Source organism: Esox lucius, chromosome 17 (genome assembly GCF_011004845.1).
Source record: "Esox lucius isolate fEsoLuc1 chromosome 17, fEsoLuc1.pri, whole genome shotgun sequence".
NCBI lineage: Eukaryota > Metazoa > Chordata > Actinopteri > Esociformes > Esocidae > Esox > Esox lucius.
The window spans coordinates 37,019,898-37,043,809 of record NC_047585.1 but is presented as its reverse complement, the minus strand read 5'-3'; the positions used below and the strand labels follow the sequence as shown (position 1 = coordinate 37,043,809).

General features: G+C 39.8%; 2 protein-coding genes and 1 long non-coding RNA gene across 5 annotated transcripts in view; all 3 read right to left on the bottom strand.

Moving 5' to 3' along the window:
• The window catches only part of LOC105008709, a 68,634-nt gene extending 48,180 nt beyond the window's left edge, over positions 1 to 20,454 (bottom strand). The window contains exon 1 of the mRNA XM_034287590.1: positions 20,404 to 20,454. Within this exon, the coding sequence (XP_034143481.1) occupies positions 20,404 to 20,443 (40 nt within the window). The 5' untranslated portion in view covers positions 20,444 to 20,454. The remainder of the gene's footprint in view (positions 1 to 20,403) is intronic.
• On the bottom strand, positions 6,220 to 9,470 carry LOC117592966. Of its 2 annotated transcripts, none has more exons than XR_004574712.1 (5): positions 9,290 to 9,470; positions 7,243 to 7,306; positions 7,087 to 7,118; positions 6,906 to 6,986; positions 6,220 to 6,556 (listed from the first exon to the last, which is right to left on the bottom strand). It is a non-coding gene; the product is annotated as an uncharacterized LOC117592966 (long non-coding RNA). The 2 variants fall into 2 exon arrangements; XR_004574711.1 differs by having other exon boundaries at positions 7,243 to 7,261.
• On the bottom strand, positions 12,940 to 20,860 carry LOC117592965 (integumentary mucin C.1-like). Of its 2 annotated transcripts, none has more exons than XM_034287607.1 (9): positions 20,829 to 20,860; positions 18,938 to 19,030; positions 18,701 to 18,830; positions 17,986 to 18,039; positions 17,342 to 17,380; positions 17,188 to 17,226; positions 17,034 to 17,072; positions 14,019 to 14,057; positions 12,940 to 13,903 (listed from the first exon to the last, which is right to left on the bottom strand). In XM_034287607.1, exons 2-9 carry the CDS (start codon positions 18,980 to 18,982, stop codon positions 13,830 to 13,832), a joined length of 459 nt encoding a protein of 152 aa, XP_034143498.1. In that variant the 5' UTR covers positions 18,983 to 19,030; positions 20,829 to 20,860; the 3' UTR covers positions 12,940 to 13,829. The 2 variants fall into 2 exon arrangements, with proteins under 2 accessions (XP_034143498.1, XP_034143499.1); XM_034287608.1 differs by lacking the exon at positions 20,829 to 20,860 and adding an exon at positions 20,318 to 20,396.
• Between the last annotated feature and the right edge of the window lie 3,052 nt (positions 20,861 to 23,912).

Genomic DNA, 23,912 nt, shown 5'->3' with positions numbered 1-23,912 from the left:
CTCCCGGGCAGCAGGGGGCGCTGGCTGTGGCTCCCGGGCAGCAGGGGGCGCTGGCTGCGGCTCCCGGGCAGCAGGGGGCGCTGGCTGTGGCTCCCGGGCAGCAGGGGGCGCTGGCTTTATTCAACAAACAAGAAAATTTAAACAACAAACGGAAAACTATAACTTATATACTGAATGAAATAAAAGTGCGCGACGACGCGTCTTATACATATAATCTCTCAAACAGTACATACACGTAACACAATAGACGAACTGACAATAACAATGATCCACAATGTGGGGAGCAGAGAGGAAACATTTAAACACATAACAATTAGCTAACAGGGACCTGGTGTGAACGATAATAGACATGTGACACAGAAGTACGGGATGCATTTGTGTGTGATGGGAAACTGAGAATATCTGGCACGGCGGCGCTGCTGCTCACCGCACCTTGACACCAGTTCCATATTTAATAATATAATAAGGGGCCAACTAACTTTTAACAGCTCCTACTTGGTCCCCCAAATCCTTGGTAACCAGCCAATCCTTATTAATACCCTATATCTGAAATGTTACCTTGATGATGTTTGTATTATAGGGTGGAGGACCATGTATAGTGGTATATGATTTGGGTAGGGTGGAGGACCATGTATAGTGGTATATGATTTGGGTAGGGTGGAGGACCATGTATAGTGGTATATGATTTGGGTAGGGTGGAGGACCATGTATAGTGGTATATGATTTGGGTAGGGCGTGACAGGGTACAGCGGCGGACTCAAATGCACGACTCAGAGGGGTGTCACAAGTAACAGTCTTTATTGTTCCAAGAACAAAATGCAGGCAGAGTTACAAAAACGGCAGGCAAAAAATCGTAGTCGAGAACCGAAGCAAGAGGTCTAGTAACACGGGACAACAAACACTGGAGGAAAACGCTGGAGAGAGTGACATAAGTTCAACTACAATCTGGCACTGGGAAGTGGGACTGGTGAGTATTTATGAATGGGGAAGCTGAAAACAAACAGGTGAAACACATTAGGGGAGGGGACAGTAATCAAACAGGCGGGAAAGCAAACGATGGGAGGAAGACGAGTGACCTGGGATAAGAGCGACTAATGATGTCAAAATAAAACAGGAAGTGCAGATGAACAAAACAACACACAATAAAAGCAGGAACATGACAGTGCGGAGGACCATGTGTAGTGGTATCTGATTTGGGTAGGGTGGAGGACCATGTATAGTGGTATATGATTTGGGTAGGGTGGAGGACCATGTATAGTGGTATATGATTTGGGTAGGGTGGAGGACCATGTATAGTGGTATATGATTTGGGTAGGGTGGAGGACCATGTATAGTGGTATATGATTTGGGTAGGGTGGAGGACCATGTATAGTGGTATATGATTTGGGTAGGGTGGAGGACCATGTAGAGTGGTATATGATTTGGGTAGGGTGGAGGACCATGTATAGTGGTATATGATTTGGGTAAGGTGGAGGACCATGTATAGTGGTATATAATTTGGGTAGGGTGGAGGACCATGTATAGTGGTATCTGATTTGGGTAGGGTGGAGGATCATGTATAGTGGTATATGATTTGGGTAGGGTGGAGGACCATGTATAGTGGTATATGATTTGGGTAGGGTGGAGGACCATGTATAGTGGTATATAATTTGGGTAGGGTGGAGGACCATGTATAGTGGTATATGATTTGGGTAGGGTGGAGGACCATGTATAGTGGTATATAATTTGGGTAGGGTGGAGGACCAGGGGACACATATAAATTAATTGAAATACACCTGCTATTGTAAACATTTCGTGAAACTCTATTAAATGATATGTTGTTTGGATGTTATAGTTTTATTATTTCGCTGAATCAGGTTCTACCCACTGTTGGGCGAATTGTACCAACAATCCAGAGTAAACTGTCAAATAGGATCTAATACAATTTATACTGAAGTCATTGACACTTACCTTATAATGACATGGTTAAATGTTATGAAACAATTTAATCCAGTGCCAGAGTGGGACTTTTCAGCCCAGGAGTGGCATGGTGCACCAGCCCACTTAGATAGGGGGCCAGGGAGGTACTAATGAAAACGACATGCTTTTTTGGCACTTAACTACATTATATTACAAATATAAATATGGATAACACAGAAATAATATTAAAGTTTGCTACAACACATCTTGTTACAAAGCCTTTTTCTACCTTGAATCTTCTCCTATTTTTACTCTCCATCTGGAAGCATAATATCAGTCGCATGTCAGTCTGTCTCTCTGATGTAAACTTGTAATTACAGCAACTTTATTGGAAAGGAAAGAAAAATGTGCAGTTGTCTATTCTTTTCTGGAGCTGTATATATATATATATATATACATATATATAATAAAAGTTGAAAAGAAAGGTTTTGAGTGAGGGACAGAAGGGTTAAAATTATGAGACCAGCACATCCCACAGAGGGTCAATCAGATTGAGAGTCGGGGACTTTGGTGGCCAGGGCCAGACCTTGAACTATCCATCGTGTACCTCAAACCATTCCTGAACAATGTGTTCAGTGTGGCAGGGCACATTATCCTGCTGAACGAGGCCACTGCTGTAAGGGTATATCATTGCCATGAAGGGGGGTACCTCGTCTGCAACAATTTTTAGGGAGGTGGCATGTGTTATATTGACATCCACGTGAATGCCAAATGCTCTGTTGTACATTCAATGTACATTTTAATATTATTTTGTATGTACCATTCACAGGTATATTAAACTCATATTGTACTTACACCCATTGTGTTCATATTTCCCATCCTACTCTTTTTAAATTACTGCTAGTTTGCATTGTTATGTATATTTTAGCAAAACATTTTCAACATTTATATATTTCTTAATTCTTACTACGTAGATGTCGTAAAAGGTCCAGTTCCGACGCTCGCATGCCCACTATAGGCACTTTCAGCGATGGACAGGGGTCATCATGGGCAACTTGGGTGCCCACGTAGCCCAATAAGCAGCAGGGTGTGATGCACTGTGTTGTGAAACATTCAAGGGTGTAGAACAGAATTCTGGGCCCTGTACACAGGCGGTCTCCGAGGGCCCCTCCCCACTTTATTCAAGATTCAAACAATTTCGAGGGCCCCTCTAGGCGGGACATCCGGTTTACAGGGTGGGACGTATGGACTTCCTGTATGACGTGTCTGAGGGCTGGACTTCTGGAGTGATGTATGCATGTCCGGTGACTTTGTAATTTATGATTACATTGATGTGTCCATGTTTGATGTTTTACAATGACTGATGGGTACCCTGGACGACTGTTATAACAGGTGGGTAATGTTTGATGTTTAACAAATGGGTCTAAAGGGCACGGAATGTTAAATTCCCATCCATAAATAAGTGTAATATCAGCGGCATGATGTTTGGTGTTTAACAAATGGGGCACCAGGGTTCAGCAATGCTATAAACCCCCGGCATTTGATGTTTCTGGTAAGTGCTAAAATAGATGTCCTACAACTGGTGTTTTTCCACAAGCACAGTATTACGTGTGGGAGACATGATTTTTGTGTAAGATATAAAGAAGGGGTCAGGACTTGCGATTTGGTAAGTTTCAGCCCATTTTTAAGATCAGATCGGCCCTAAATAACCACTGGTACAAACTGTAGTATATGCAGGTTGACAAAACATACCGTGTTTCACACAAGGTTTGTATTCCAACAAAGCACCTACAGTAAGGTAGCGTATACATTTTCATGAACAACTGTGAATCGCTGACAGATCAAGATATGTTTTTTCAGGTAAACAAAACTTTTTTAAACACGTCATATGAAATTGTACAACGGGGATCAACGCAAGATTGTTTTCTTCACATTGGTAGTGTGGAAGGTGGAAAATGTTAGCGATTTATTACAATAAAACCTTCTCAGAGTCTGGTATAACAGTTGATTATTTCACGTTTTAATTACGTGGATGCACGGGAACAATGACACCATTGCATTGGTCCCCTACAACTACAACCGTTGTCAGAAGACATTCTCAAACAGCTCAATCCAATGGCTTGAATTTGTGGCCTCTGATGAGAATATATCAGTACACCACGCCCTGAACAGGGATGAAGTGAAAATCGGTGCCTACTATGTAGATGGATTTGCTGAATGCATGGGGTGTGCACAGTCTATGAATTTCTAGGCTGTTTCTGTAATTGGTAACCCAAAGTGTCATTGTTCAGCAAGCACCAATCCGGTGACAAAGATTCACAGGTTGATTCACCAACAATGGCTGACAAAGCTTGAGGCTTTAAAAGAACAACACAACGTACATGTTCAATACATATAGGAGTGTGGGTGGATTCAGCTTAAAAACACATCTGCAGATGTCAAAGCTTTCTTGAAGACCTTTGATGCTCCAGAGCGCCTTGACCCTCGGGATGCTCTTTTTGGTGGTCGTACCAACGCAATACATTTGAAGACACAATTGCGAGAGATAAAAGAACATTTACATTGAAAAGCCGAGTAGTGTCTAAGCGTTTCAGAGTTGTGTACAACAAGCGTGTACTGCTCCCTGATTACAGCACAAGGCCTTACGGGTACTAAATTACATTCTAGGATGGATAGCAGTTTTGAACCACGACTTCATTCAGCTGTGTCATTATTGGCCCCAGTAACTAGTGTACAACATATTTTGTGAAGATGTTGTTGGATAATGCAGACATTGTTTTCTCCAAGAAATTCAGAATATAATTTGGGTTTATTCATGTTGGCAACCGCTGAATGACAAAATGTTGAAGGTGAGGGAGATTACTTTTATAGAAAGTCTACCAACATCGCTGTGTGATGACAATCTGCTCCTGATTCTGAAAAACAACCTTTTAATTATTGACAACATCGCCAACTATATTCCTCCCTCCATTTTTCAGATGTGGTTTTGCTATTGTTAACCCACGCTTCAAAAAAGGTATTGCCATCCGGAAAAGGCCCCATAGACCAACCCCATACATTGACAGCGCTACCATGATACCCCAGTAAACCGTTACCGGCCTGTGTTGTGTAGTATTCAACATACCTATGAGGATCATAGTAGAGTTTCTGAGGCTGCATCTTATAGTCTAAAAGATTGTTTGACGGCTCTGAATTGTAATTTTGCAGTCACATTCCCAACTACGAATGAAACCAAACAAACCATTTCACAAGACAAATTTTCTTCCCTTTCTGTACTTTCTCATCCAGAACTGCTTCCACTTTAAAAGTTTTTATCCCTAACCACTTTAAAAGTTTCATCCTTCCACTTTAAAAGTTTTAATTCCTGTTCATCACATCACCATTGTAATATTTTATAGTGTATACAGAAGGTACCCGTGGAATGCATTCTGTCATTGTAAAATATTCATCTGAGTACCCCTTTTCATAGCCTTTTGTAAACGCACCTCTCAACTTTGAGAGTCTCACAGTATCCCCAACCCGGAACTTGTAGCTTTGGTTACCATTTCTCATTATTGTTTTACCATACAGGTTCTTGAGAACTAATCTAACACTTTCTTCACAAACATCAGCTGGCTTCATCTTAATAGACTGATGGTTGCTATGGTTGTATCCATGAACTAAATCTTTAATAACCTCAACATAGTGATTAGTGTTGGCAGCTATTAGATTCCTCCACATTCGTGATTTAATACTCGCTTTGACATCATTTCCTGTAGCAAAATATTTTATGTTGTACTTCTTCATTAACATTTCAAAATGTAAAATTAAAAAACTCCTTCCCTTTGTCCGTTTGGACTTTTTGTGGTCTATTTCCTTCTTTTAATATGTCTTATATTATATTATCTATAGCACTTTTATTTCTCAGCACACGAATCCATGCATATTTGCTTAATACATCTATGCATGTGAACATACATTTCATGTTTTCCACACTGTAAGCACTCATGTCAACCAAATCCAGGTGAAATTGTGAATTTATATCATGAACAATAACTCTATTTCTTTGAAAATGTATAGCTACAGGCCTGGGTAGCGTCTATGTATCCTGGGCCAGTCATCCAGTCTGCCAGTCATGCCATTTTTGAGGATCTCCATGGTTTTCTCTAAGTATGCTCTTTTCAAACCCTCTCAACCCAATTAAGAACCAGGGTTTGCCGGGTCATAGTAAACACTTTTCATAACCTGTTCAAACATCGTAGAGCATTCAAGCAATAATGAGAAGTAATAAATGTTTAACATTGTTTTATTTGAGTTTTCGAAATTACACTTCATCCAGGAAATTCAGAAAAGTTACACAAAAGTTAGAAAATATGTAAAAAATTGAGAAATACAATCTAAATACACAGCATTATTACTCAACAAATATATCACACGCAGATATTTCTCAGAAGCCACGTGAACATCGATCTTCGGTGCATGCGTTCAAAGCCTTGACCTACACACATTTCCGTCGCGGTGTTAAAACGTTCTCCACAATGTCAAAAAGGTGGAGGGGTCTCTTCATATTTTCCAAGGCTATATATGGAAGTGAAATCCTGTTCATTTTCGAGAGTGGGCGAAAGTAGTTTGATGACTGAAAACATATTGTTACTTGAGATTTTTGGAATGGACCCATCTAGAAAAAAAAATGTGTTCCTCAATAAAAACATTTAACAAATTTCCCTGTTACAAAAGCACTGTTCTTCCCTCACTGTCCAGTTACAAAAATTCAGTTGCCAGTTCAAAACACATGTAAAAGACCACTCAATGTTGTCTCTCTATTTCTTTACACACTGATTAAAAATGCACTTATACATTCACGATATGAAACTTGGAAACATAGTTGGCCAAAATACATTCAGATAAATGCCTGCCTATCCAGCCCACTGCTTTGCGAGGATAGATGCTCTACATTTCCTGTCACATAAACCCTATAAATGCTTCAGTGGATACATTTTTTAAAAGGTCAACCTGTTTGGACTCACCTGAGGGCATGAATGTAGACAGTACAGAGGGGCTGACAGAACACTGCCTGTCACCACTCCACATGGTTTCCATCAAAATTTCTACAACAGAAATTATACGCTAATTGATCGATAGTGTATTTGTACAAGAGTATTGCAGTCATAGTAGTGTATGGAGTTTAGTGTATTTATTGGTCCATACGTTGGATATGATCATCCTGTTGGGCTTGAGGTCTATAAAAAGAAAAAAAGGCATGAATAGGTTTTTGTTAAAAAAAAATCTTATTTTTGACAACAACACAGAAGAAAAGTTTGATTAAAAGCTGCATAACAAAATATCCACAAGGGAAATTCTTACCTCTGAGATTTGTTTCTTTCTGTAAAACAAATTAGGCTGTTTATTACTAAATATACCTTCGTCTCTAGAATAGAGTCAATGGGAATAGATGGAGTTAAAGTCATAGGCATTTACATTAATGAGAAAGGTACATGTTTTTGGAGGACCAAACCTGCCAAAATAAATATATAAATAAATAAATACATGCAACAATAAATAAATACATGCAACAATATATATATATATATATATATATATATATATACATATTCATACATAAAAACATAATAATAAATGTCTCATCTCATCTTAATCTGCTTATCCGGTATCAGGTCGCGGGGACAGCAGTTCCAGCAGGGGACCCCAAACTTCCCTTTCCGGACCCACATTTGCCAGCTCTGACTGTGTGATCCTGAGGCGTTCCCAGGCCAGTGTCAAAATATAATCTCTCCACCTAGTCCTGGGCCTACCCCGAGGTCTCCTCCCAGCTTGACGTGCCTGGCACACCTCCCTAGGGAGACGTCCTGGGGGCATCCTTACCAGATGCCCGAACCACCTCAACTGGCTCCTTTCGATGCAAAGGAGCAGAAGCTCTACTCCGAGTTCCTCACGGATTGCTGAGTTTCTCACCCTATCCCTAAGGGAGAAGCCAGCCACCCTTCTGAGAAAACCCATTTCAGCCACTACTCGCGATCTAGTTCTTTCGGTCATGACCCAGCCTTCATGACCATAGGTGAGGGTAGGAACAAAAATGTACCTGTATATCGAGAGCTTTGCCTTCCGGCTCAGACCACAACTCACCGCCGCAGCTTCGGCAATGGAGGCTTTGAACATCGACCACTCAGGTTCAATGCCCCCAACCTCCACAGGGATGCCAGAAAAGCACCGCTGGAGTGTTAGTTGAAGATCTTTCGGACGGGGACAACCTCCAGACGTTCCCAGTTCGGTTCCTCCCATGAGTGGTGGGCACATAAGATGGAGAGGGGGGTGCCACGTTGCTTTTTCGGGCTATGCCCGACTGGGCTCCGTGGCAAACCCGGCTACCAGGCGCTCGCCAGCGAGCCCTCCTTCTGGGACTGGCTCCAGAAGAGGGCCCCGGGCTTCCTCCGGGCAGGGTAATTCCTCCTCTTCCTCGTTTGTACACAGGGGTTTTTGAACCATTCTTAGTCTGGCTCCTCCCGAGACCACTTTGCCATGGGAAACCCTACCAGGAGCACTAAGGCCCAGACAACACAGCCCTCAGGTTCATAGGAACACACAAACCTCTCCACCACGATAAGGTGATGGCTCCCGGAGAGGAATAATAATACATTTATTAATCAATATTATTTACCTATTTATTTAATTCCTTGATAATTCATTTCTGTATTTATTTATTTTTATATACATTTTCATAATCTTATATTTCTGTATATATTTATTTCAGATGCATGTGCTTAAACTAGGAATAGTGATTGGCAAAATGGTGTTGTTGTCCCTGGTGTGCAGCGAAAAGGAGCCAAACGCAGGAATTGTAGTTGTCAATTCTTTATCCAAGTATATGACGTATAATTCCCAAAATCAAAAACTGAACACATCCGTACAAAATCCCCAAGAGAACGGAGCGTCGAAGTGCAAACAAACGGATCCAGTGTTCAGACAATGCACGGTACACTACTTCAAACATGGAACAATACCACACAAAGACACCCAGAAACACAGGAACTAATATAGGCAACCTAATGAGGGAATGGACACCAGGTGTGTGCAATAACAAGACATGACAGTGCCGTGGGAGGAGGAGCGGCGTGACTAGAAGGCCGGCGATTACGCACGCCGAATACCACGCCGGGGGGGAGGGCGTGCGTCTTCCACGCGCGTCCTCATTACAGTTGTGCCAAGGATCTAAAACAGAACTCACCTTCTTCACAGTCTGATTCTATCTGCCGCTCTGAGCTTGATTGCTATGTCTGGCTATTAAAGTCCCACACATTTATTGATCCATTTATTTATTTATAATTTTGTCATGTTTGGTCTTTCATACATATTTGCTAATTATTTAATAACATTCAGTATATGAAGTACTCACTTGTCTTCCTACGGAGACAGACAACTGTCAATCCCACCAGGAACACGCCCACTCCAGAAGCCACACCCACTGCTGCAAGCCATAATAATTTCACTGTGGGACATTGGTAGAGTTCATTATGTCAATCAATCAATCAATCAATCAAATTTTATTTGTAAAGCCTTACAACAGCCAAAAGGTGCACAAGGCGCTTTCCATTAAAAGCTTCAGTAGACAACAGAATATAAAAAAATATTAAAACATATAAAAATATAAGATAAATAAAGAAAATGTATATATACATATATATACACATACACCCGCATACACATATACACACACATACACACACATACACATAAAATATATAAAATGAGCAGTCGAGTCAGAGATTACGTGTTAAAAGCCTGTCTGAACAGATGTGTTTTCAACTGCGATTTAAAAACACTGAATACGGTAATGTTACGCAGGGATGGTGGTAAAGCGTTCCACAGAGTTGGGCCCTGAACTGCAAATGATCGGCCTCCAAACTTTTTGTATTTGAATTTGGGAATGACCAGAGAGGTGTGTTCAGAGGAGCGGAGAGCTCTAGCAGGTTGGTAGACCGTTACTAATTCGGCGAGGTAGGCCGGGGCCAGACCATTGATGGCCTTGAATGCAAACAGCAGGACCTTGTACTCCACCCTAAACCGCACCGGAAGCCAATCACATGAATATAAAATCACATGAATATAAAATGTTAATGGAGAGTCATTTCGGGGTTCTACACATTAAAACTTTGGAGAACCCCTATAAGTTCTTCCATTAAAAAGGCATACATGCATAAATGTTTGGAGATGTTTTTCTATCAAGCCCTTTTTGAATTGGTTGAGAAACATACTTACATTTCAGTGATCTACGGCTGTATTTGATCCCCCAGTCATAAGCATCTGTTTTGTTTCATGTAAAATACATACAAAATACCACATAATGACTCAATCAATCAAATTTATTTATAAAGCCCTTTTTACAACAGCAGTTGTCACAAAGTGCTTTACAGAGACACCCGGCCTTAAACCCCAAGGAGCAAACAACAGTAATGTTGAATTTCAGTGGCTAGGAAAAACTCCCTAAGGTCGAATTTTAGGAAGAAACCTAGAGAGGACCCAGGCTCAGAGGGGTGACCAGTCCTCTTCTGGCTGTGCCAGGTGAGATATTAAGAGTCCAATTGGAATAATAAATACATTTCTCTGGGCTAAATCCAGAGTCTATTTGATTTTAGACTAGGTCAGAAGTATGACCAGGTGGACAAGGACAGGGACAGCAACGGGCCCCCCAAACCAGGTAATCCGCAGGTGTGGACCAGGACCTCATCTCCTTCTAAAATGTAAAACTGGAGGAAACTGAGAAAAGTTAGTAGTACATCCCTCATATCCCCCAGCACAATAATATAGCAGCGTAACACCTTGGAACTGACTAAAAACCATCCATCCCGGCTTTGTATGCCGTTTGTTTATATTCCCATCATCCCACAATACAAAAGGGCTGTCGTAATTCTGGTCCTTTTACAGTATCAATATTTATTTACAATTCCCTTTAACATTTTTCCTTATAGAACTTATAGTTGTGCTCATAGGTTTGCATACCCTGGCAGACATTTTGGCCATTGTGGAGAGGTTGCTTGCCTATTGTCCTGTAGCCCATCCCAGCCTTGTGCAGGTCTACAATTTTATCCCTGATGTCCTTACACAGCTCTCTGGTCTTGGCCATTGTGGAGAGGTTGGAGTCTGTTTGATTGAGTGTGTGGACAGGTGTTTTTTATACTGTAACAAGTTCAAACAGGTGCAGTTAATACAGGTAATGAGTGGAGAACAGGAGGGCTTCTTAAAAAAAACTGACAGGTCTGTGAGAGACGGAATTCTTTCTGGTTGGTAGGTGATCAAATACTTATGTCATGCAATAAAATTAAATTAAATGAAATATGATAAAAATTACAGACCTCTACATGCTTTGTAAGTAGGAAAACCTGCAAAATAGGCAGTGTATCAAATATGTGTTCTCCCCACTGTAGTTTTGGGTCTGATGGTACATTTTGTACATTTCTTATCTTGATGGTCCCAGAGATATAACAAAGCATTGTTTTGTTTGATAAAATCTGTTTTTATAATCGAAAAGGATTCATGTTCTTCACAGCGAAATCAAACTCGATCAACTCGGAGCAAAACTATTCATGGTATTCAAAACCCTTACAAGGTTTTAACACAGCATAATTGGTATTTCTGAAAAGAAGACAGTCTGTAGCATTTAACCAGACATAGTTTATCCTTCTACGTGGGCTCTATGCTTCGCACGATGTCAACAAAGACAAGCAGTCTGGCACCGATTACACACGGCCTTATGTGTTTGGTAACATGTATCTTCCTCAAACGGATTTTAACCTTGCTAGAATGAGAGCAAATGAGCCACACTTTACGGCAATTGTTGAACGATCACCGTCAGACGCACACACAGGACACACCAATAGTGTGCACTACCCCCACAAATCTTCAACCAAACTTGACAAGAAGCATAGCTGTCGCTGTTCACTAAACTATACTCAGCATTTAAAGTTTAAATGGCTACTCCCAAGACATACAATATATTAGCATTAGCATATTAGGCTATGTTAGGCTATGTCATATAGTTTCTGAGCGTCTTACTGCCATTTGGGTCACGTCATTATTGTAGATTTCAGTTCATAATGCCCTAATATGTAACCAATTGTCTATGTGATTTGGCTATGACATGTTGTGGCTGTTTCTTATGGTCTATTCATCCCCATATTTCTCCCTGAATCCCCAACAGTGATTCAGGAGGTCCCTCTGGCTCTTGACCCCCACTGTGACGCCATCATCTGGCTGGCCATTTCAGAGCTTTCCCAGAAGTCGATAAGTCTCCCCCTTCTTTCTCCTATTCCCTTCTACTCTTTTCCTTTCTACTCCTGCCAACTGTTTGCTTACTATCTATGTGTGTAAGGAGGCATAGATACCACATATGATCTAACATCAAATGTGGTGATCTACCATATGATGTTAGATCACTGGATCTGCCTTCTTGTCGTGCTTCCTGTTAGTACCTTTATGAAGGGAAGCACATTTTCCATCATGTATAACATTCCTGGGAGTGTGTAACCCTTATATTAATCACCTTTGCACTGTTATATGTTCTAGGTATGAACTAGAAAATGTATAATGTGTCCAAAGTGTCCAATTTGGCACAAAGTGGCCAATCTGTAAAGGACACTTTGGCCTTGCTTTACAAATGAGTAAGTATATCAATGAATTTTACATCAAATGGCCATGAAACTTTATCCAGATCCTGCTGGCATCGAGTGGATCAAGTGGAAAGTTCCTCCAGGTTCATAATCCATGTTTGGCCTTCCCCTCTGCAATTCAAACATGATGAGGATTATTTTGTTTTTGGTTTGTTTTATCTCCTGCCAAATCTATTGTGTTATACTTTCCTGCATTAATTAATAATTCCTACAAACTACAGAGTGTTTCCTTTCAAATGGAACCAAAATATGTTTCTACTATATTCAAGTCATGAGCTACAAGCATTTGGATTTGGGTACATCATTTTAGGCGGAAATGTGCTTTTTTTGCCCTACCCTTAAGAAAAATTAGGAGTGGTCTTTTAATTTTTTCCAGAGCTGTATAGTACCAATTCTCCATAGGTATGCAAACTTTTGAGCACAACTGTATAGGACTTCCACCAGAGTTTCAAATTAAAGTATTATTTGAGAACCTTTTCTTTTTAGAAAGCAGCATCAATACATAAGAATAGTCAAGTGTTAGGAGTTCACATTGTTTTTGTCTGATAAAATGACAGCCGTTGTTGAAACGTAAAACGTAAAAGTTCATGTTGACTATATTGGTGTTGCTATATTTTTGCCTTATATATTTCTTGATTCTTACTATGTAGATGTTGTGTGTCATGTCACAAAAATTTCATTGTGCTGGATGACACTGTTTTATTCGGTGCATTTGATAAACTTTCAACTTTGAACAAGACCTCCTTGATATGCTGTGTGCACTTCACAAGACCAGCTTCAAATCCGAAGACAGTATATGTACATTTGGTGGCACACTGTCACATTGGCAGTCATCAATGCATGAAACCGCCACAAAAGACACCAGAAGAAACTGGGGCCCCGGATGAATCCCATGACCTTGCGAAGGTTTCAGGCTTCTGTTGGCCCTTCTCTTCTCTCACAAACGCAGAAAGGGGCAAGTTCAAGTGTGGCAGACCACTTTCCTCTCCAGAACGGGGCGCATAGATTTTTCTGGATATTATTTGATGTTTATTGTGGATGTTTACTGAGCTGATGTATTTAAGAATCATACCATTTTATAAGAGAGTGAAAAATCACTAGCTACCTCTGTATTGATTTTAAAGTAATGAGTCCATGAAATGTTCTTTGGGGGACCATTGTGAAGTCCAATGTAAGTTTCCAGGACATCAATTACCGTAGGACCAGCATAATTAGGCACAGTTTTGTTGTCAGAAATCTGACTCTTTGAGCACACCTCTGGGTACATGTTTATGCTGGCCTAGAAATCGCAGTAGCCAACACACCTGATGTTGTTGCCGTGTGGGTCAAAGAAGTGGTTGAACCTGGTGAGAAGAAAGCTTTAATTATTGTAATTGCAAACCAGATGTATTACTTACTGGTAGTTCAAATCCACTTACACGGTCCAGCAAAAATCATAAAAAGTAGTAGCCAACACACCTGATGTTGTTGCTGTGGGGGTCAAAGAAGTGGTTGAACCTGGTGAGAAGAAAGCTTTAATTATTGTAATTGCAAACCAGATGTATTACTTACTGGTAGTTCAAATCCGGGTTGCCCACATGAAAGGCTGTGTCGTCAATCTCTACACGACAGAGCTGTACGTTTGCTGCCTGCCAGTATAGCTTCTGGTACAGTTAAACTGACCAATGTTTCTTAATAAGTTTACCTCCACCACAATGTATGCCGTTTGTCAGTGGCCATTTTAACAGCGTATCAGCCAATAATAAGCTTTACCGGTATCTACTAACATACTGGAATATTCAAGAATAAAGTAATTGCTAGCGCGTCTGCCAAATCTATTTCATTTCATGGCATAAGAATGTATTCCTTTCTTTCATGGCAAAACAACATACTTTTTTCTTTCATTCGTGAATGACGTTTATACAGTAACTATCAATAAAGGTGACGATAACATATTTAACTAACACACAAAAACCTTGTGATTCTGTAAGCTACTATATTGTTTTGAAAGTCGGTAACCCAAGGTACATGGCTGATCAGTATGAGAGCAAAATAGGAGAGTAACAGGCCAACACTTTGGAAATTTGCTCCACGCTTAAGCTAAATTGAGCTTGATTGATCCTCTTTTCGCTCACATACTTTTAATTGGTTTTGAATTGTTTCAGCCAAAACATTCTAGAAAGTATCAAGGACAATATAGTTGCATATCAGATGAGGATTAGTATCTACTTTCAGAAATCAGCCCATTTAGAATTAGAACTCCCAGGGTCTGGATTTGGAATGTGCTGATGTCACGTCTTCGGGGCGAAAAAAGGAGGAGCAGGAGAACGGCGTAATACTTTGGTGTATCTTTTAATAATTGAGTAATATAAATGCGAAGCGCAACACTGCTCTTTGTGACAGCGAGACAATAACACACAAAGACAGGGGGAGCAGAGGCAACATATATACTGGGGGGAATGATGAGGATGAGGAACAGGTGCGCTAAACAAGACACAGGTGAAATGCATAATGAGATGGACGGTGGTGTCAGAAGGCCGGTGACGTCGAACGCTGGAGCCTGTCTGCTGCAGGGGGAGGTGAGGCAGCAGAGGGCGCAGTTGTCACAGCTGATGTTTACACTACAAAGTCTGTGCGATTTCACACGGCCCCTTATACATTCATTACCTGTAGAGCATCTTCTCAATACTGACAAAAAGCTATTCTTGTTAAATCAAATTGATTTACTTAATAATTAAAGGAATCTGAGATTGTTTTTAGTACAGTTGTTGCAAGTTGGTTGTGTATGATATTTTGTGTCAGTGCTATTCCTGAAGTATAATGGTAAATATAATAAATTTCAATGTTGTAACATTTAAGATGTTCTGAAATACTCTATTTCATTCTGTAAAGGTTGCTTTGTTTTGGATAATGAAGGGACTTTGCATTAAGTCTTTTCAGGGGGGCCCCTACGGTGGTTGGATTTGACAAATCAGGATATTTTGTATTACATTTGACCACCCCTAAAAACCACACTTTTGCATATGCAAGTAACTTACAAATAGCATGTTTAGGGGAAATCCATTAAAAGTTCTGCACAGATTCTTGCTGAATACTTTAAACAGCCTCCTTTCCAGAACCAATTAATAACACCTCTGCATTATCTAGTCACATGGTTAAGTCAGCCAGTCTAGGGTGATCCAGTGGTCTAAGCTGCTTTTCTTTGATCCTGATCAAGTGTTCCAAACTGGCCAAGATCTTTTTGAGAAAAAAGCACACCATTAAGATTTTTTTCCACAATATAAATATCTTTGAAAACAAGAAACCAAGGCAAGCCTATTTCAGCCGGCCCGCAATCATAAGTGTTGCCATCTCAAGATTAAAATCCGGGTCGCCCACGTGAAAGACTGTGTCGTTAACCACTACACCTTGGAGCTGTACATCTATTGGGTGTCAGTATAGCCTCTTGTCTATACTGACAACCGGCATCTGTATATCCTGAACAAATCCTCTTTTGCCACTGGCCGTTTTAATAATTCATTGGCCATTCATGAATGACATTGATACAGTTAAACTGACTAATGTTTCTTACAAAGTTCACCTCCACTACAAATAGCGTCTATGTATGCCGTTTGCCACTGGCCCTTTTAACAGTGTATTAGCCAGTAATAAGCTGTACCGGTATCTAATAATTTACTGGAACAGTCATAAGATTTGAGCAATTTCAAGCGAATCTGCCAAAGCTATTTCATTTCATGGCATAAGAACTTATTTTTTTCTTTCATGGCAAAACAAGTTACTTTTTTCTTTCATTAGTGAATGACATTTATACAGTAACTATCAATAAAGGCGACAATAACTAACTTTTTCATCAAATGAAAAGACGAGAGAATCGTGGAATCTACCAGAAATAATAAATAAATGTCGTTACTCTCAATAGATTTGAACTTAGAGGTAGAGGCACTGTCTTTAATCACTACGCCACAGCATTACATGCTTCAATAGTTGCTAGACTCCATTGAGGATTGTGTAAAACGGAATAACATTTCTTATTATGTTTACCTCCACCATAGCGTCTATGAACTGTATTGCTTTTGCCATGGGCCGTTTTAACAGCTTATTAGCCAGTAATAGGCTTGTTAGTATTTACTAACTTCCTAGGAATAATCATGAGAATTGAACAATTGCTAGCGAGACTGAAGATGAACATTTCTATGCCAGAAACAGTCGCAATACAACCGTATACAGTTTCAGTCAAGGCTTACTATAATGTAGATACTAACGGTTTTAGCCAGTGAAGTTTTCGTCTATACGGAATCATTCATAATGCGTATTTCACTTAGCCTGCGAGGAGATACAAACTCAGGACCTACAGTTAACAAGTCCACTTTTCTAACCACCACGCTATTTAACAAGGGGTAGTCAGTCAGTCACTCAGTAAGAAACATTGGCTCTTCTTAGCCGGCTCCGCTTACACGGTCCAGCAAAAATCATAAAAAGTAGTAGCCAACACACCTGATGTTGTTGCCGTGGGGGTCAAAGAAGTGGTTGAACCTGGTGAGAAGAGAGCTTTAATTATTGTAATTGCAAACCAGATGTATTACTTACTGGTAGTTCAAATCCGCTTACACAGTCCAGCAAAAATCATAAAAAGTAGTAGCCAACACACCTGATGTTGTTGCCGTGGGGGTCAAATAAGTGGTTGAACCTGGTGAGAAGAAAGCTTTAATTATTGTAATTGGAAACCAGATGTATTACTTACTGGTAGTTCAAATCCGCTTACACAGTCCAGCAAAAATCATAAAAAGTATTAGCCAACACACCTGATGTTGTTGCTGTGGGGGTCAAAGAAGTGGTTGAACCTGGCGAGAAGAAAGCTTTAATTATTGTAATTGGAAACCAGATGTATTACTTACTGGTAGTTCAAATCCGGGTTGCCCACATGAAAGGCTGTGTCGTCAACCTCTACACCACAGAGCTGTACGTTTGCTGCCTGCCAGTATAGCTTTTGATACAGTTAAACTGACCAATGTTTCTTACTAAGTTTACCTCCACCACAAACAGTGTCTATGTATACCGTTTGCCAGTGGCCATTTTAACAGCGTATTAGCCAATAATAAGCTTTACCGGTATCTACTAACTTACTGGAATATTCAAGAATTAAGTAATTGCTGGCGCGTCTGCCAAATCTATTTCATTTCATGGAATAAGAATGTATTCCTTTCTTTCATGGCACGTTTATACAGTTACTATCAATAAAGGTGAGAGAATCGTGGAATCTACCAGAAATAAATAAATCAACCAGAAATTAATACATTTTGTTGCTCCGGCAAAAATCATAAAAAGTAGTAGCCAATACAACTGATGTTGTTGCCGTGGGGGTCAAAGAAGTGGTTGAACCTGGTGAAAGTGATCTTTAGAAATGTGAATGAAATTATTGCAATTGCAAACCGGATGTATTACTTACTGGTAGTTGGTCTCAATGTTGTTTTGGGGATCAAAGTAGCACTAGCTATCAAATCTGCAATAAAATTACTTTGTTATCTGATTACACAAGAATGTTGTTATTCCTTCATTTATGTAAATTAACCAAATCAGAATGTACATATACAGTGTTTAAGGTGGTCTCTTCATAGAGGACCATAGAGAAAGAGAACTAATTCCTTTTGTCCCTTTCTAGAGCCACTTGAGTGTAAGTGAAGAAACTGAGATTTCCGCCTTAACTTCCATTGCCCATTATAAGTGCAATTTATGTGCACATATGTTGTCAGGACATGCACAGTGAAGGTATTCTGTATAGAATACACCTGGGAGATTATGAGGAAATCATCAGAATATAGATTGGAAGAAAAAAGGTTTTCAGGCACAAGTTAAAACACTTATTCTATTCTTTCATGGACAGGCTAAAACTCAAATATTGATATTCTCAGCAATACACACATCCTATGGTTACCCAAACATGACCACATTATCAGAAAACAATTGGGGATTAATAGACATGAGTGCTAGATCTGGGCAGCTATTTTAGTAATTGGTGTCAAGAGCCATTTCCAAGTGTAGATCTCAAAGTATTTTTGTTTTGTCTGATTATACTGTACTATTACTAATGTTATTGTAAAGTAAAAGTAAATGAGCTCATGATGACGTACAGCTCTAATTTCTTTGTATAGATAATGACTCACTTGTTATAATGTACCCGTCACTACGTGGAGAGAGAGAGTTTGGTCCTGAACTCACTCTGTAGTCACAGCTCACCTCCTGACTCCCTACTGACTGTAGATGTCTGATCAGGTCATCTTCAGTCACTGTGAACTGACAGAATGATGTCTTGGACCTGGATGATTTTTTCCTCCAGATCTTTCTGTTCTGGAGATGTTGACTCTGATCTCCAACATACAGGTTACAAGTGGTGTCATTACCAGCAGGTCCAGGAATCTCACAGGAGATGATGACATCCTTCTCATTATGACTGACACTAATCTCTGGTTTCTTTAAACTGGATACGACAGGAACTGTGAAATATAAGATATACATATTATGCTGTATTTCCTTTACTTAAGCTAAAATACATAATTTTGTTTAATGATGGATTTATGGTTTTCATAACAATGAACACAATTTAAAAAGACACATATTCCCTTTAATTAGCAATTTCTACTAAGCTAACATTTAGAATATTCATCATTGATACCTATCTCAGAAAAAAAACCTGTTAAAAGTGAATCTATTGGATCAGTGGATAATCCTCAAAGAGAATGTGTCACTGTGTGTTGATGGAAAGTAGGTCACTGCAATGTAGAAAACATGTAATTCTCATCACAACCAATGAACTCTTCCCAGTTGAGTAGCTGATACTGTTAGTGTGTTCTGGGTGTGACTCTGTTTCTTCTCTATGATGAAGTGACATTGCGACTCAGATACAGATGGACAAGTCTCACAGCTCAGCTGAACTGACTCTGATGACTGTAGAACTCATAGTCAAACTGGGCTGAAGGAGGACTATGAGATCAGAGGAATAGACCGTGTCTCTATTGAAAATTCATATTAAAATATGAAATGCTTATTCAAAGCAGGTTTAGGTTGAAGACATATTCTCCAATCTCACCAATCTATAACTTATCACACTGGTCACTCAACCAGGACGTTTTCCCTCAGCACGCATGCTAGAGGAGAACTTTCTCTAGAGAAAAATCTAAAAACAGGAGTTGCTAAAGCAAGAGACAAGGCAGCCCTGCCTGACATCCACCCATCTACCCTGTGGTTAACCCTGTCTATATACTGAGAAACGACACACTTGTACTGAACAATTTAACTAAACATAGATGCTATGGCATCCAGGTATATTGTATATATTAAATATGAAAGAATCTGTCCCTATTGATCATTAGATAAGGATATTTAAAATCCTCTACGTTTAGCAAGCTAATTAAGAGATTTTTTACAATGGATAAAGATGTGCTAAATTGATGGCAGCATTATTTAGTAAAGCCAGAGTTAACAAAATGGTTCAAATGGAAATTAATTGTGGTTAAATACAATCATCATACTAACCTTTGGTTTTGACATAATGGAATGTATCTAAAAAGAAAATGATGAAAACTCTGACTTTGCTGATTGCTTCTTCATTTAGAGATATATTTACTATTACTGGGTTGAGTTGTCTCATCTAGCTATCTCAAAACTAATGACTAATTGGAAGTCACTGATATCAAGCAGTTTTCATTCTTATCTGAATAAAATGTAAAATAATGACTAGGGATAAACATGTCAACATGATCAATGGAATAAGACACACTCACTATAGTCTTGAGATTCACAAGTTAAGAATTCCTTAAAACAAAGACTGAAAGAGTGAATACATTTTTAGATAGGAGGAAAGACTCACAGAAAATGAGGATGACAAAAAACAGACGTCCAGCCGTCATATCTGGGATGAACAATGTCATTTTTCAAAGAGTCTCACTGTTGGTCTGACTTACAGGATATGACCACTGAGAGGATTGTTTAAATAGACAAGTAGTATGAATGTAGATGTTGTTCACAGGAAAACCACAGAGGGGACAGTGTCACACCACCACTCTGGGCTAAATTTGCCAAGAGCAGGGTTTAAAAAACCTAAATCAGTCAGGTTTAGCTGTTTATAGCAATGTGTCTATCATTTGAACAGCTTTGTAATAGATAGCTTCAGTTCAATATTCAAAGTCAACGTCTAATTTTGACTGATTAGATTGTATATCTTTACAGCAAAAAGTAAAAAAATTAAAATGTGTGAACAAAAATAAGGCAATACATGGACTTTCTCCTACTTACCTCGCAGCCACCGACGTAGCCGCAAATCTGGGGTTGGTCCTAGCAAAGTCTAAAACTGGCAAGTATAGAGAGTACAGAGATATTGTTATTCACGTTGGCACCAACGATGTTAGGATGAAACAGTCAGAGGTTACGAAGCAGAACATAGCATCAGCGTGTAAACTAGCTAGAAAGATGTCGGCATCGAGTAATTGTCTCTGGCCCCCTCCCAGCTAGGGGTGGTGACGAGCACTACAGCAGACTTGCGCAACTCAATCGCTGGCTGAAAACGGAGTTCTGCCCGTCGCAGGAGGTAGAGTTTGTAGATAACTGGCTTTCTTTTTGGGACTCTCCCAGAAATAGTGCCAGGCCTGATCTGCTGAGGAGCGACGGACTCCATCCTAGCTGGAGTGGTGCTCTTCTTTTGTCTAGGAACATCGACAGGAGTCTCACTCCTATAGCCTTAACATGAGATAGGGTGCAGGTCAGGCTGCAGGCTGTTAGCCAGCCTGCTAGCATAGTGGAGTCTGTCGATAGCATAGCCAGAGTAGTTAGTACAGCTTTACCTATTGCCACTGTGACTCGTTCCAGGCTGAGAAAAGTTAAACAAGGTAGTGCTAACAAAAACAACCTTATTAAGATAAAGCCTTCCTCCACATCGGTAACAAAAAAATGAGTGTATCACCTCGCATCTCAAAATGGGACTATGTTAGATCCCTTGCTCCAAAGGCAGTTGTAGTAAATTAATTTGTCTCTGATCATAAACAAGATGTTATTGGTTTATGTGAAACGTGGCTAAAGCCTAATGAATTCAACGCCCTAAATGAGGCCTCTCCTGGCTATACTGATCACACCACTCATGCATCCCGAAAAGGGGGGGGTGTTGCTAATATTTATGACAGTAAATATAAATTTACTCTCAAACACATCATTGATTTTCATTCTTTTGAAGTTGTACTCGTGAAAGTTAACGAGGCTGATAAATCGTTTTACATAGCTACTATTTATAGGCCCCCCGGGCCATACACAATGTTCCTCAATGCGTTTCCAGAATTCTTGTCTAACCTTGTAGTCATGGCAGATAGTATTCAAATTTTTAGCGATTTCAATATTCATATGGAAAACTCCAATGATCCTCTTCAAAAAGCCTTTGAAGCCATAATTGACTCAATGGGTTTTATCATGGTTTTATCCAACATGTCTCAGGTCCAACACATTGCCACAATCACCCCTTAGATTTAGTTGTGTCATGAGAAATAGATATTGTAGATCTAATAATTTCCCCCCAAAACCATGGATTATCGGATTACTGTCTTATTACATTTACCGTTAAAACAAGAAATCCACTTGCTCTGCAAACAATGAGTTTCAAAAGCCGTACTATAAATTCTCGGACTACAAATAAATTCCTTGATATTCTTACAAGTTCGCTCATAACGACAGAGTAAATAAATCTGTAAATGATCAAATCGAGGATCTAAACTCAACACTGTGAAATACATTAGACACAGTTGCACCACTGAAAACTAAAGAAATACGTAACAAGAAACTTGCTCCCTGGTACACAGACAATACTAGAGCACTTAAGCAAGCCTCCAGAAAATTGGAGCGAAAGTGGCGCTCCACCAAGTTGGAGGTATTTAGACTAGCCTGAATAGACAGTACACCACAATACCGAAAAGCACTCACGTCTGCTCGATCAGCTTATTTCTCCAACCTGATTGAGGTGAACAAAAACAATCCAAAAGGTCCCTTTGATACAGTTGCGAAGTTAACAAAAAAGCAAAGCTTAGCAAGTGAAGTGGGTCTTCACTTTAGTTGTAATGAATACATGAACTACTTTGATGAAAAGATCATCACCATTAGAAAACAAATTACTGACTCCTCCTTAAATAGTTATAGTCCCCAGAATCTCAGTTGTCCTAAAAATGTCCTGAACCTCCCTGACCAGGTGTCAATGGAGACACTTGAATTTTTTAACAAATGACCTTCTAATGGCCTCAGACAAAGGTTCTGCATCTGTCCTGTTGCTCCTTGATCTTAGTGCCGCTTTTGACACTATTGATCACTCCCTTCTCTTAGAGAGACTGCAAACCCATATTGGGCAACGTGGACATGTTCTAGCCTGGTTTAAATCTTATTTATCTGAAAGATATCAGTTTGTTAGTGTGGATGGCATATCCTCTGACAAGTCAAAGGTATGCTTTGGTGTTCCTCAAGGCTCGGTTCTGGGCCCATTATTGTCCTCCCCATATATGCTCCCTCTGGGCGATGTAATCCAGAATCACAATGTCAACTTTCACTGTTATGCTGATGGCAAACAGTTATATATTTCAATGAAGCATGGAGAAGCCCCTAAATTAGCTACTTTGGAAGCATGTGTTTCAGATATTAGGAAGTGGATGACAGAGAATTTCTTGCTCTTAAACTCAAGGAAAACAGAAATGCTTGTTTTAGGACCCAAGAAACAAAGAGCGTTGTTAGCAGATCTCACTGTGAACCTCGACAGCTGCATGGTCGTATCCCAAAGAAATGTAAAAAACCTTGGCGTTTCCCTTGACCCTGACCTCTCCTTTGAAGACCATATAAAATATGTCTCAAGAGTTGCTTATTTTCATCTTCGAAACATTGCAAAAATTTGAAATGTTCTATCAAAAACTGATGCAGAAAAATTAATCCATGCTTTTGTTACTTTTAGACTAGATTACTGCAATGCTCTTCTCTCTGGTTATCCAGACAAATTAATAAAGAAACTTAAATTAGTGCTGCTCACGGCTGCTAGAATCCTAACTAGAACAAAAAAATGTGAACACATTGCTCCTGTCCTGGCGTCCTTACACTGGCTGCCTGTTAGGGTTAGGGCTGATTTTAAGGTTTTACTCTTAACCTATAAATCAATACATGGACTTGCTCCTACTTACCTTGCTGAAATGATCCAGCCATACATACCTACACGTAACCTCAGATCGCAAGATGCCGGCCTTTTAATTGTACCTAGAATTTCTAAACAAACAGCTGGCGGCAGGGCCTTTTCTCATAGAGCTCCACTCCTGTGGAATGACCTGCCAATTAAGGTTAGAAATGCAAACTCAGTGCAAACTTTCA

Coding starts and splice junctions, on each gene's coding strand:
- LOC117592965 (XM_034287607.1), bottom strand. CDS start 18,982: ATGAGAAGGATGTCATCATCTCCTGTGAGATTCCTGGACCTGCTG. Junction 17,227..17,341: donor CCCCACAGCAACAACATCAG/GTGTGTTGGCTA, acceptor TCTTCTCACCAG/GTTCAACCACTTATTTGACC. Junction 13,904..14,018: donor CCCCACAGCAACAACATCAG/GTGTGTTGGCTA, acceptor TCTTCTCACCAG/GTTCAACCACTTCTTTGACC.